Genomic DNA, 14101 nt, shown 5'->3' with positions numbered 1-14101 from the left:
CTCATAGATCTTACATTCCAGGTTCCAATGGTGTGTTGATCCTTAGAACATCGGATTCGCCGTTCACCACCAGCACCGTCGGCCGCTAGCCGTCCTTCCGGCTTTGAGCTAGCTGCGTCATCACGTCTGGGGCTAGTTGAACTCATCCTCTGTTCCTCCCCAGTAGCATTTTGACCATCTTCCGACCTGGGGGTCTCATCTTCCGATGGTATACCGACATATCCCTGGTTGTACTGATCCATTGAGTTTTCACGGCAAGAATACTGGGGTGGGTTGCCATTCCCTTCCCCAGGGATCGCATTTAGTTTGACCTCTCTCTTCAACATCTTGAAGGCTTTTGTCCACGCACAGCATAAAAATTAGTCTGCCCTGCACCCTTCCTTCCTCTGCACCCCGCAGCCCTCAGACGATTAACTGAACCCTGTGCCAGCTGACAAGTCCCAGATGAGAGAGTTTCGCCCCAGAAGGTCCCTTCTGCTTCTCCTCCCAGCTCCGCTCCCTGCAGAATACGGGAAGCACACTTTCCCCCATGAGCACCGCCTGCCACGGATAATGCAGGCAACAGGGAGATTTGCCCTTGTTGTGAGAATGAGCTCCCCAAGATCGCCCTTCCTGCCCTGCTTGCAGACTTCTGGCTGAACCACCTCCATTCTCAAGGCATCTGAACCCCGGCTGTGGGAGAACCTGGGGGGAGCCTGATTCTGCTTCAGCCACAGCCGGTCTTCTGCAGGTGGGATAAGCAGCAAGGGTGAGTTGCTTGGTGGCCCATCGAGGATTCTCCTTCCTTTCGTTGTGGGGAGGCATTGTGAGGAGAGGGAAGTGCGGAGGGACCAGGAAGGCCTAAATACCCGATTCCTCCCAAGAATCTCCATTCGGGGACCTTCCCCTGCCTGAGACTCACAATAAACCACAATTTGCCACCACTGAGAGCCCAGCCCTTTCCAGCCTTCCTAGGCTTGGATTGGACAAGGCTTTGACCAAAGTGCCCCGCAGAGCAGCTCCCTGGACCAAAGCTCACTGCAGGAAACCTACAGAGGTGCATTTTCCTACCCCTTTTTTTTACCAGACAGGCAAGGGAGCTGTTTGCATCACGATTCAAGAGAGTCCAACCAGGAACATCTACACACAAAGTAAATAAATTATAATCTTGTATTGAGGGTGGAACTTCCTTGTTCAGAGGTGCTGCACCTCAGCCTAAAATTGGGTGAGGAACATGAGGAGGAAGGTGTGGCTTCTGGGTTTGCAAGAGGCAACTTGAAAGGGGCACCCCCACCCTAACCTCTCCGTCCACTAGGAAAGACAGCTTCCCTGAAGCACCTCCACCAACCTAAGCAGCACTTTGTCCTTCTGATCCCCAAGACTCTTTGTCCAATTTCCACGTATCAATCACGTTCTGGAATCCAGCAAGACAGTAGACATCTATGACATAATTAAACCGGTCTCTGGCAAGGTCTCTGTTTTTGATCATCTCAGCAAATATTGTAAATTGACCTGATTCCAAATTAACACAGACCTTTATTTAGAGGAGGTGGGACAGTGTCCTACCAAGGACTTTATGGATGTCAAGAACAAGAGAGGACAGGCTTGTTCTCTGTTGAACCCCAGAGCAAGTCAAACATTTTCTTGGTTCTCCCTTGGGGATTTATGGAATGTCCAAAGCATAACTTAGGCTCGTTCAGGCCCTGTGTTTATTGAGAGAATGGAGGGACCTTACTCAAATGAGAATTCTGAAGCGGAAGAAAAGTGGTAGCAGCCCGGTATGCCTTAGACTCAGATGCTCCTTGTTCATGATGCCCTTGGTGTCAGACCCTCCCGATCAAAGGTTTTACAAAACCCCTGATCGGAGCATCTACCATCATTTCCTTCTCCAAGGAATGGACTCCGTGTCGCCAGATGGGAGTGGGTGTGAAGTTGGAGTGCGAAGTGGTTTGTTACGGCTATGGAGGGTTCGGGAGCCCTTGGAGCTGATCTGTCATCAGTGGGAAGGGGGAACCTTTTAAGGAAATTAGCATCCTTGCTTTTGCAGATCAAACACCCTGAGAAAGACTTTACTGCTTGCTCACCAGAACCTACAGGAGATGCCAATTAACCAGAAGATGGGTATTATGAATGTATTTCTTTCCACGCTTTCTGATTAATGTTTTTGGTCTTATTCAGCCATCTTATTCTCCAACCACCCATCCTGTATGGCTCTTTTTCACCTTGGGGGAACATCTATTCCCATACATCCCAACCGCTGAAGAAAGGGCGGGAGAGAAGTGACCCCAGGAAAGGAATCAGTAAGGTTGCATTATGTGTTTTTGACAAGGATGTCTGCACACACTCTCTTCCCTCTGAGACTTATTCAGAGAGGGGCCCTGCACTGCCTGGGAGAGGAAGGCCAAACTCAAGACAATGGCAGAGCAGACTTTATTATCAAGTGAGGAGCACTTTCTTCAGAAAGAGGGGAAGCGAAGCAAGTCTAGAGGACACCGAGTAACCAGCTGCTTGATGTTCAGATGGTCTTCCTGGCAAAGAGGCTTTGTGCCATGGAGAAGGATTTCAGATGGAACCAAACTATCTTCAGCTCAGGTTTCAAATCAATGGGGAGCACTCCCAACTCCATCTGCAACCTTGGCTTAAGAGGGTTTCCATTTGCAGAGAAATGGAGTGGTGAAGTCACAGTTTTTATCATTCCATTTCATGTACCCTGAAAGAGAGGAATATCACTGGTTATCACCTTGAAAGCCCCACGTGGCACAGGACTGGGCTACTGGCAGACTGCCTGCTCCCAAGAACATCTGCCCACCCCACTATTGGGGGGGGCATGCTGCAGCTCCCCTCATTTAAGTATTGCCATCTGACAGGATCCAGAAAGCGTGCCTTTTCGGTGGCTGCCTCCATTCTGCAGAACAATCTTCCTGCTGAACTATGACAGGCCCTAACTCTTTTATAAAGGCAGCTAAGCGCTGGGTCTTCCCTCAAGTTCTAGGTCTAGGTGAGTGGAGTCCCCTGAGGTTGTTTTAATCCTGTGTTTTTCAAACTTGGCAACTTTCAGAAGTGTGGCCTTCAACTCCCAGAATTCCCCAGCCGGCATGCTGGGATTTGAAGTCCACCCATCTCAAAGTTGGCAAGTTTGAAAAAGACTATTTTAATCTATTCCATTCAGTTTGCTATTTTGCACATCTGGGTTATCTTTTTAATGAGATGTGGCTGGTGTTTTAGGTTGTATGCTTATTTTTGTTGTTGTATGCCACCCAGAGTCAGATTGGTTGAGTTGGGTGGCCATATAAATATAACTGTTTGAAAGAAAATAAATAAATTCACACATTTACAGCTGTCCAGCCTTGACTGTGAACGAGAAATAGTAGAAAGAAATGACTAGACTAAGTTACCTCTGTGGCAGATGCTGAGAAGACAAGCTATCGTTTCATGAAATTCCAGAAATTGCTAACTTTTGCCTGTTAAGATGTCCAATACGTGCTGTAAGCCAGCCACCCAAAAAAGTCCCCTTCAAGTTGTTCACAGGGTCTGCGGGGATATCTCCCTTCCCTTCCCTTCCCTTCCCTTTTTTGTACCAACAAAAACGTGGTTTGCTATTGCCTTCTGCGTAATTTTCCAACTTCCCTGTCTGGCCTAAAACCATGGGATTTCCTGGATGTCTCCATCCAGGTGCTAATCAGGTCTGAACTAGCTCAGTTTGGGGGGGATCAGCCAAGATTGGCTAGAATATTAGAGATAATACCGAATGAGCAGTCTGTCTCCTGCTACCAACTGCCAAGGGACACAAGTGGAGAAGTACCATTGTGTTTGAAGCTGCTTGGCCACTATGGATGCAGTACACTGGGCAAGATGGCCTGATGCAGCTCCAGGGTGCTTCCATTGGTCATTCCTAAAGAGCTTTTGAAGGTCACCGGTTTCTGGACTTCCAGCACCCGTCTGGGTTTCTGCTGGATCAAGAGTTGATAACAGGCGTAAAGGGAAAGAGCAGAGCCTAAGGAGCAGGAAGGGACAACGTTTCCCGAAAAGGCAATAAATCAACAGGCTGGAGTTCCTGAAAGAAAATTGGAGGCAGAACGAGGAAAGAAGCGCTGAAGGACACATTAACTGCTTTCCTGGGATGACAGATGCAAACTCCAGCCACGCCGAGGAATGATGACTTTTGCCACTGACCTGAGTGAGGAAGGAGAAATACGCAAAGCTCCTTCCCAGTTGCATTATTGGGTTCACCACGGTTCCAACTGGTATACCGAGATCGTGTGCCATCCGTCCAGCGCCAGCCAGTATTCTGCACAGTACGGTATAAAGCACATTGAGGTGGGCCAGTGTGTGTGGGGGGGAGAAGACAGAGACAGAACATTTAAAATTTCAATTCTAAAGGTAGCTTAGATTAATTTAAAGGGGGAAGTCCACGTGCATACTACCCTAAATCATTCTTTCGATTGTCCTAGGTAAAGATTCAATGAAGTTCTTCAGATGCATAGCATCCAAGGCTCCTGGAGCTGCAAGGGGCCCCTGAGCCTTTGAGCCCAGCCGCCTGGTCAGTGCAGGAATCCAGATTAAAGCATCTCCTGCAGACGTTGCTTCAAGTCCTCTTGACCAATTGAAACTCCCCACCACCTCTCTGGGCTATTAATTCCATTTGGGTTCTGTCTGTCCTGAAAGCTAAACATGCCCTGCTTCTTCAGCCTCTCCTTCCAGTCCTCTGATCACCCTCGTTGCTCTTCTCTGCACCTCTTCGAATGTCACCAAATCCTTCTTAAGGTGTGATGCCCCAAATGGTCACGGTATTTTAGGCAGGGTCTGACCAAAGCAGTATAAAACAGAACAATTACTTCCCCTGTTCTGGACATCCTACTCCAGTGGATGCAACCTGAAGTCACATTTGCCTTGTTTGCAGCCACATCATCACACTGCTATCTCGTGTTCCATTTCCAGCCAACTACTGCTCCACGCTCTCTTTCACACGTCATGAAGCCTTCAGCCAGGTGGTACCCCTCACCTGGCACCTGGGCATTCGGTTTTGGTTTCCTCAGAAAAGGACTTTACATTTCAAGCTGTTCCTTTCAGCCCATTTCTCTAACCTATCAAGATCATTGAGGGCGAGTTCCGTCTCTGGGCTGTTATCTATCCTACCCAGTTTAGCATTCCCTCCACTTTTTCATCCAAAGCACAGATGAAAACGTTGACAAGTGGAAGATCCAGGATTAATTCTGGTGGCACCAGCCAGGATATTGTGTCCGGTTCTGGCTACTGTATTTCGGGAAGGGCACAAAGCACTGAAGCGTGCCCCGAGGAGAGCAATCAAGATGATAAGAGGCTCGGAAGGAAAACCTGAGGAGAACCTCAGGCTGGAAACTGTACCCGTGTTTAGTCTGGAGACGAGAAAGTTTCGGGGAGGCAGGGTAGCTATCTTCAGGTATCTGAAGGACTGTTCTACAGAGGACGGGACTGATTGGCTTAGCGTTGTTTCAGAAGGAAGAACGAGAAAGAGTGGGTTTAAGTTACCAATATTATACATTTCAGTGGGAATCAAAAGAATTTCCTAATGGCAAAAAAAAATGGAACAAGGGACAGATGAAACCCAGAAGATCTGAACTGTCATTTGCAAGATGCATTTAAGCAAAGGCTTGACGGCGGTCCTTTGGAGATGCTGGAATGAAGGATTTTCGCACAGAGCAGGAGATTGGAATAGATGATCTCCAAATCCCTTCCACTTTTTTATTCTGGGAGTAAGATTTTCAAGGCAACTATGCAGCCACTTCTTTGTCAGATGCCATGAAACATAATTAGCTTGCTAATTGGTATGTCATGGGTACTTTTTCAAATGCTTTCCTGAAATCAAGATATACAGGTAGTCCTCACTTAATGACCACAATTGGGACTGGAATTTTGGTCATTCAGCCATGCAGTCATTAAATGAATCTGACCCTATTTTATGACTATTTTTGTGTGGTGGTCACTAGGTGAATCACCATGGTCGTTAGGCAAATCACAGAGTTTACTATTGATTTTGTTAGCTGGAAGCCACTGGTCATAAATGCGAATCAGTTGCCAAGAGCTCAAATCACAATCGTGTGACTGCAGGGATGCTGCGATGGTCATAAGTGCGAGGATCGGCCTTAAGTCGGTTTTAGCGCCATCGTAAGTCCGAACCATCACTAAGCGAATGGTCATTAAGCAAGGACTACCTGTATTATGTCTGCAGCATAACCATAATCCACTGAGTCAACTGTCTGATGAAACAGTGAGATAAAGACAGCGTGGCGGGATTTGTTCCTAACAAATGCATACTGATATCTGACAATCACTACGCTGTTTTGATCATTGTGATCAGGGCTGCTAGGCTTTTCCACGATGCTGTAAATCAGTACTGAAGAAGCGTCTGTGTGGAAACAACTGCCACTTCCTGTGCTGCTCAGGGACAGGGGGACCAAACACTCACCTGATCAGATGTTGGGGTTCGTTGCAGCCCAATCCAGACGTAGGCGTTTTCTATGTTCTCTTTGGCGACATAGGTGCCAACGAGCTTTGCCTGGGTGTCACTTGTTAGGGATGCTAGATGACCTTTCCACCTGAACTGACACTCCTCCTGCGTGGAGAGAAGAACTGGGAAGGTCCCCTTAGGAAAACGGGATGCCCGGTGACGTCCTCCTTGGCCACGGCTACTCATTTACCACCAGCAAACCTGGGTGTCCACCCTGGGCGGGAGAAGATTGCAGGACTGCTACGATCCTGATAGTCATGCAGTGTGGGAAGGGGCCAGATATCCACCAGGATGGGATGATTTGGAGATACACAATAATAATAATAGTTTTGTTTAAATAAGAAATAATGAAACCATAGTAGGAAGACCCAGATGACTTTTTGACAGCTGGCAGGCTGATGCCTCCCTAGTTGGACGTCTTGCCCTGGAAAGAGTGACCAGGTCCTCTAATGTCAATCAGGGTAACCCAGGAAGCGACTGCATAAAGGCTGAATTAGGTCTGTGTGCTTAACTCTAAGTCCAGGTTAACAAACCCAGCTGATTTACCCACGGAACATGCTGCACAGGCCTATGCAAAGTGACTTAGTTTCAGGCCACCCGGGAGGTCTGGGCTGTGGAGCTGACGCACTTCCTTTCAGCAGAGCAAAAGGAGGGCTTGAAGCATGCCCGGTGGTCAGAGGTGCCAGGCTGGATAGCCTCCGTTACACACTGCAGGACTGTGTGAGGAAGCCGCCCAGCCGGGAAGGCCGTGGGGCTGCAGGCACCAAGGGGGCTCTGGTGGGGGTGGGGCAGGGCTCAGCACGCCTCGCAGGATTCACCAGCAGAGTCCAAGTGGTCCGGTCTGGAAGAATTTGGCCTGTGCTGAGGTGGCTGCACAGCTGGACTTCAGCCAGTGCCCATCCGAGAAGGTCCTCTCTGCTACGTTGCCATATCAGGGGGGCTGCTAAGAGGGGCTGCAAACGTGAGCAACCAGAAGCAACAGGGCCACGACACGCTTAGAGGCAAGGGGCCACTTTGAAACAGCCTGGCTTGAACCTTTGAAAGTGCAGGTCATCCTCGTTTAGTGACCACAATTGGGACCAGCAACTTGGTCATTAAGTGAAGCAGCCACTAAGTGAACCCACAACTAACCGCCCAGAGTCCCCCATGAGGGGGAGATGGGCGGTGAATAAATTTATAAATGAATAAATAAAAAATAAAAAATAAAACCCGTGCTTACAATCTTTCTTCAGCTTTCCTTTGCTTTACAGCCCTGCGAAGGTCATAAATGTGAGGACTGGTTGTGAAGTTACTTTTTCATCACCATTGTAACTGCGAATGGTCGCTAAACGAGGACTCCCTGGATGGCTTAACTTATTGGCCTTGTTCGCACAACATGGCTGAGACAATAGCTGACTTCCACAACATGTTAAGTCACACACTACTCAATCCCATTTAAATACAGCAGCGGGATGAGTTTTAAACCAAGTCCTCGTTCCTTTAACAAATTTCACTCAGATGTTGAATACTCCATCACAAGCCAGATCATCAGTCCCATTCAGATTTATTATCAGCTTACTAAGCTTTACTATTTCTTTTCTATTCCTTCTACTATTTCTTACTAAACTTCATTATTTCTTCTTTTTACTATTTCTAAACTTTACTATTTCTTACTACTATTCCTAGTAGTAAGAAACTACTACTTCTTACCAAACGTTTACTATTTCTTAGGCCTCAATCACTTGTTTTGTTTAAGGAAGAGGCATACAGTAGGTGCTCTTCATTTAAAAATGGCACGATCTCTTTGCTGTCCCGCAGTCTGGAAAAGTTCTGGGCCAGATCAAGGGAAAGTCTCCAGCTCAGGCGAGTTACCTCTGCCTCTTGAAAGGTGAGTCGATCTTCATAGAACTTGTAGCAGTACCACTGGTTTCCATCTCGATGGGCGAAGGTGCCCGGAGGGCAGACGGTCCGAAGATCTGCCAGGAGAAACGGAGTGGGAAAGCAAGAGGATAGGCTGGGAGTGGGGGGCAGAGCATTGCGCTCGGTTGCGCTGGCACAGATGCCAGCCTGATTTGGCAGATGCCAGTACTCGGTTGCCAAATGTAAGTATCATTTCACAGAACCACGGGGTTGGGAATGGCCTTGGAGGTCTTCTAGTCTGACCCCTGTGCAGGGCTGGAATGCGCACCGCATCCCAACCTTTGCGTGGAAGCCGCTCGCGATGGAGCCCCCACGGCTCCAGGAGGCCAGCTGGTCCCTGCTTCTCAGCTCTTGTAGCCAGTTCCAGTTTGGAACCCCCTCTGTACCAGCCATTAATCATTGTCCTGTCTTTTGGACTGGTTTATTTTTAAAAAGTTTCTGGGTCTCTGAACGCAAGAGGAGGGGTGTTGCAGCAGGGGGCATGGGGTGGGGCATCGTATCATGGCAGCAGCTGTGACTGCATAATCGAAGCCCCTCCCGCTCTTCGACATGTGTCTCACATGCAATGCGTGTGAAAAAAGACCGCAGTTTCAGTCCCTTTTTCGAGCCTCCATTCAGATGCCCCTCTCAGGAGCACAGAGGTTTTCCCTTGCTAAGTGATAGCCCCCAAACACCCCCAGGCCAACAGAGGCACCCACATTTCACAAAACGCCCTTGGCAAGGAGATGTATCCTATTTGGAGTGCTGGCAACAACTTACTTCCTGCCCAGGCAAGGCTGCCGAAGAGACCAAAGACGAAGCAAACGATGAGAAGCATCTCCAGGCCTGAGGGGACAAGCAGGAGTTGAGAAGGATCCTAAACGACAAAGCCAGGCCACCTTTCAGGCGTCCCTCCCCAGAAGAGCAGCAGAGCCCACATCTCGACCGCGCACCCTTCCTGTTCTTCTCTGAATCCCGGCCCCCTCCCCTCCCCTCCCCTCCCCAGGGCAACTGGGAGAGACCCCGGTCTGCCTGGACTCACAGCCTGTAACTCTCCAAACTGACATTTTGAGAAGCCCCCGAAGCCCCTGGCTCCGGGGCGGCAGATCTGAGAGGAGAGGGAAGGAAGTGGCCCGGTCCACCTCCCCAGGTGGAGCTCTTCAGATGGGCTGACCCGTAATTTCTCCCTCCCACCGTGGCCGTTACGATTTGGGTCACAGCTGGCGTGGCCCAACATGTGTGGGTGGTGCGGAGCCAGAGCAGGCCACCTCACGGGAGGATTTGGAGAAAGCAGAGCTAATCCGTAACTGCGCTGAACTCAAAGCCTAAAGGGAACAGACTAACGCCCCAAGGCTCCAGTCTCTGGCACCTCTTCCGTGGCCAGGAAACGCAACCCTCCCCTTCTTAACCCCCTGAATCACCTCGGCTGCCGAAAAAGGCCTAAATAAATGCAATGCAAACCATCCATCTCTTACGGGAGAAACGGGCCCTTCGGGTACTTTGTCAACACGGATGCAATGATGCATTCTCAGGAAACGAAAATGCATCTTACTGTATACCTTTTTCGTCAGGGGATCCCTGCGAATGGGCTTGAAGAGTTTCAACCTACAAGAATGAAAAAGGGGGGATGGGGTGGGGGTGGGTGAGGGGTGCTGCATCGGGACATTCGACGAAACCCTTTTTGATCAGAGGAAGGTTGCACACAGCAGTGGGAAAAGAAGCACCCCTGAAGCTGCTGCTCTCACCTTCGGCGTGGTCTCCGGTCCGGGGGAGGGATCCTCTAAGCCACCAACGGTCTATTCTCAAGCTTATATACCAGGGCTTACCTGCCCACACTTGGCACAGCAAGGTAAGACAATCAAAACCAGGAAGCTAACATCCTGGAAAGACCTGTGCAGGACAGAGAAACCCATCATCCAGCTGTTCTTCAGAAAATTGCAAAGCCTTGGACTGTTTTCTGGGCTGTGTTTATCCTAGAACTTCCTCCTTTCTGAGATGCCCAGATATGACTCCCCAAATGCTATCAGGGACATTACAAATATTGCTGATAACCTGTTCTTGCACCAGACTGCCAAGAACAGGATGTAATATAGCAATAAAACCATCTCATATATCATCTCAGCATCGACAATTTCTAGGGCAGTAACCAGTGTCTGCTTTTTATGGCATTTGCGTGTGAGTCTCTCTCCCTCTGTGTGTGTGTACATGTTTGTGTGCATTAACATTCAGCTTTGTCCCATTGAGGCATCTGGTTGTCCACTGGCAGAAGAAGTGGGTGTAACGATCGCCCTACTCAAATAAAATGCGCAGACTCCAAGTCTAAGTTTAAGGTCTGGTTTATTTAGAATAAGGTGCAAACAGAGAGAAAGCTGAGAATGAGAAAAGCGCGCCTAAACTCAAACTAAATAGCTCCGTTTCCAGCAACGACCCCCCCCCCCCCGCATACAGAGCAATCCCACATTCCCAGGTGCTCCTAACGAGCTCTGCTGATCGACGGGCAAAAAGGCCTTGACGTTTAAGAGACAGCCCAAACACATTCCTTCCTGGCACAGCCCCACACATCTCCCCGTACAAGGTTTATCAGCAGCACCTCCCGGCCAGGAACACGCATCAACACTCTGGCATGCGGACCGTTACGATGGAGCGAACATCGCAACGGTGACCAGGACAGTGGGCTACAGAAGCGTTTTGTCTGACCTAACTTCAGGATCTTCTTAGGCTCCTCAGTTATCTGCCAAGAAAGGTTTAGTTCTAGCCCTGGGCCTGAGCCTGGCTGGGGAAAAGTTCCAGTTTATACCCACGGTCAACTTAATCCTCCCCTGCCACCCGCCACCACCTGCCCTGCCATGCCTTGGACTTCAGCAGGTCAAATATAAGGTGGCTTGACTCGTAGAGAGATGAAGGACATCTTTGTGCACAGTGCAAGTGGTGGGCTTTGCTGCCAGGGTCAAGGGGGCTGTGAACGGCTACAAAGACAAATGGTCGTTTCCCACTTCCTGAATCCAAAGCAAGGGCCTGAAATTTCAGCTGCATGGAAAGGCCAGTCCAGACTTGGGAGACTCCTCAGGCTCCCCGTTGACCAGTGGGTGACACAGAAGATGGGCCTCACACTTGATCGAGCTCCAGAACACGTCTGATCTTCTACTTTTAAGAAGACTACTTACTAAACTCTCCATGTCCATTGGGAAGTCTAGCAGGTCCATTGGATGCCAAAGGCAGGGCTCTGATTTGAATTACCAGCCTCACCAAGAGGTCTTATATCTTTTATAAGGCAATATTCTGAACTGAGATACAGAAGGTCTAAGACAGCCGTACCCAACCTGGGGGTCTCCAGACGAGTAGATGATTTTTTTTACTCATTAGTGAGGCAGCTATAGAAAAAAAATTGTGGAGGCCACCCTACACTGGCAGATGATACACGCCTGCCCCAGGCGACTGATGGGCCCAATGCAGTTTCAGAGGGAGCCTGGGTTTCCCCACAGCTCCGGTTCGGCAGAGGTCCTTGTCACAGCTTGGAATGAGCACGTGGCAGGGCCCCAGGCCGGATCCCACCTGTGCAGACTCTCTGTGGCTGCAGATCTTGTGGAGCGATGTGGTTTATTGAAGAGCTCCGGGAGATGAATGACGCAATGGACACCCATAGTAGTGCTGGCGAAAGATGGAGCGCAAAGCTGACTGAGCGCAGGTGAAGGCCTTCATCAGAACTTGCCTCGTGGTGGTAAGGGTGGCAAAGTGAACTTGCTCTCATTGCCTCTGTAGCCTGTTTCTGGTGACCAGGTCCCTCTTGGGTAAGAAGGAACCAGGTAGCCCTTCCAGGGACACTATGAGGAAGATTCTCAGCATTTGTCAAAGTCTCTCGACTGTGCTTGGAGTTGGATGGTGGCTGGGCAGGTCCTTTGGAAGCGATCAAGACACATCTGAGCTTGGCAATCTGGGAGAGGTCTGAGCTGGTCAGTCTTCAGGAAGTGGACCGGGTCCTCACGGCTGTGATTTGGCCACCTGTGTCCTAGTCTCATGCCTCTCCTGGCTGATCAAGGCCTCCCAGGAGGCGGTACATGCTTGGGCTCATGCAGTGGTGAATGCCTCCCTGCAAGATGCAGTGGCTTTGGTTTTGGGGCTCTCCTGAGTCCGGTGAAGAGTTCTCTCTAATTCTCGATGGGGTAGTACTTCCCTGGTGCACAATGTGGGGGTGCCCCTTGACTCTCGGCTCCCGCTCAAGGAGCAGAGGATGGCCATGTCTAGGGGGGCCTTGGCACAGAACCCTCTTGCGCATCGATTGTGCCCATTCCTGGACCAGGAGGCCTTGCTCACGGTCACTCAGGCCTTGGTCACTTCTTGGTTGGAGTACTGCAATGGGGCTGTCCTTGAAGACCACCCAGAACTTACAACTGGTCCAGAATGTGGCGGCACATGCAGTGTCGGGTGCCCCTTGTTTTGCCCATTTACACCACGGTTGCATGAGCTACACTGGCTCCCAGTTTCTTTCCAGGTGCCATTCAAGGTGCTGGTTATCCCTTTTAAAGCCCTACATGGCACAGGGCCAGGTTATTTGCAGGACCACCTCTCCCTAAGGGTGTTTGCCCACTCAGCCAGGTCAGATAGGCGGGCACAACCCAAGTCCCTTCTCTTACATGTTGCCATCTAGCAAGGCCCAGGAAGCACTCCTTCCCCATAGCAACCCCTGCCCCATGGGACACCCTTCCCCCGGAGCCTGGCAGGCCCCCACCCTTTTAGCCTTCTGGAAAGCCACAAGGGGCTGGCTGTTCCCCCAGCATGGGGACAGAGTGAGGCCCAAGCCCGAGGGTTGTATGGTTTCATGGACTGAAGATTGTTGGCTACGGAGCCAGGTTTTTGCCTTTACTTCAGTTTTCATTGTTGTGGTGAGTTGCTTAGAGTTGTGTTTCACGATGGGTGGCCATGTCTTTTAAATAAGTAACTCTCCCCCCTGAGGCTGGAGATATTACCTCCATAGGTAAATGCATGGAAGGCAAAGCCAATTCCTTCAAATATCTGGTGGGCGTAATGACACCTTGGGGGGCGCCGGGTCCCAGGGTGTAACCAGCTCCTGTGTTTCACCTGTCCCAACTTTTGCACTATTGAGTTCCACTTAAGTTCTTACGCTGCTAAACAAGATTTTAGTTCTCGCAGCGGAACTGAGTTTGCATCACCTTCAGGGAACTCTTGTTATCAATTAGCTGGTTAGCTGAAAGAACACTTAATTGCCAAAGTTGGTCAGGAAGTTTTCCAACTCCACACCTCCACCCAGACTTCCCTTTGAACCTTCCTCTAGGGAAAGAGCCCCCTAGGGTGGCTGACAATGGACTGGAATTAGCACTGGGGAGAGGGGGGGTTGTCAGCCAGGCTGTTTTTCTGGAACAATTAAACAAGGCACAAAGGGAGTCGTTAGCTGTTTCTTGCCAAAGCCGCAGCCCCCACCCTCCTGGGCTTCTTTTGTTCCGCTCTTAAGCACCTCTGGGAGATGCCATCAAGTTCATCATTCCCTTCTTTGGGTATGAAGTTACCTTAAAAAAACAAAAAGCAACAAACCTGTGTATTGTCCTCACCAACTTCCCCATCCTGACCGCAAGGTGTGTGTAACTTTAGTGGAAAATTTGGGGAGCCGTTTTCTAAGGTAAACCTGAAATTGCCAAGTTGCAGGAATTTTTCACAATGCAGTTCAAACTTGCTTTCCTGTGTGCAAGTTTTGATCATGTAGGTTATTTTAAGTGCTGCAAAAAGCATTCATTCATTCATGAA

The 14101-nt window shown here is 49.6% G+C and overlaps 1 protein-coding gene across 1 annotated transcript; it reads right to left on the bottom strand.

The window, feature by feature from the left end:
• Positions 1–2393: 2393 nt before the first annotated feature.
• LOC134501138 (C-type lectin-like) lies at positions 2394–8765 on the bottom strand. Its single transcript, XM_063308745.1, has 5 exons — positions 8634–8765; positions 8318–8512; positions 6425–6571; positions 4153–4267; positions 2394–2689 (listed from the first exon to the last, which is right to left on the bottom strand). Exons 1-5 carry the CDS (start codon positions 8763–8765, stop codon positions 2619–2621), a joined length of 660 nt encoding a protein of 219 aa, XP_063164815.1. The 3' UTR covers positions 2394–2618.
• Between the last annotated feature and the right edge of the window lie 5336 nt (positions 8766–14101).

This window comes from Candoia aspera, chromosome 7 (assembly GCF_035149785.1).
Source record: "Candoia aspera isolate rCanAsp1 chromosome 7, rCanAsp1.hap2, whole genome shotgun sequence".
Taxonomy (NCBI): domain Eukaryota; kingdom Metazoa; phylum Chordata; class Lepidosauria; order Squamata; family Boidae; genus Candoia; species Candoia aspera.
This window is presented reverse-complemented; position numbering and strand designations above follow the sequence as displayed.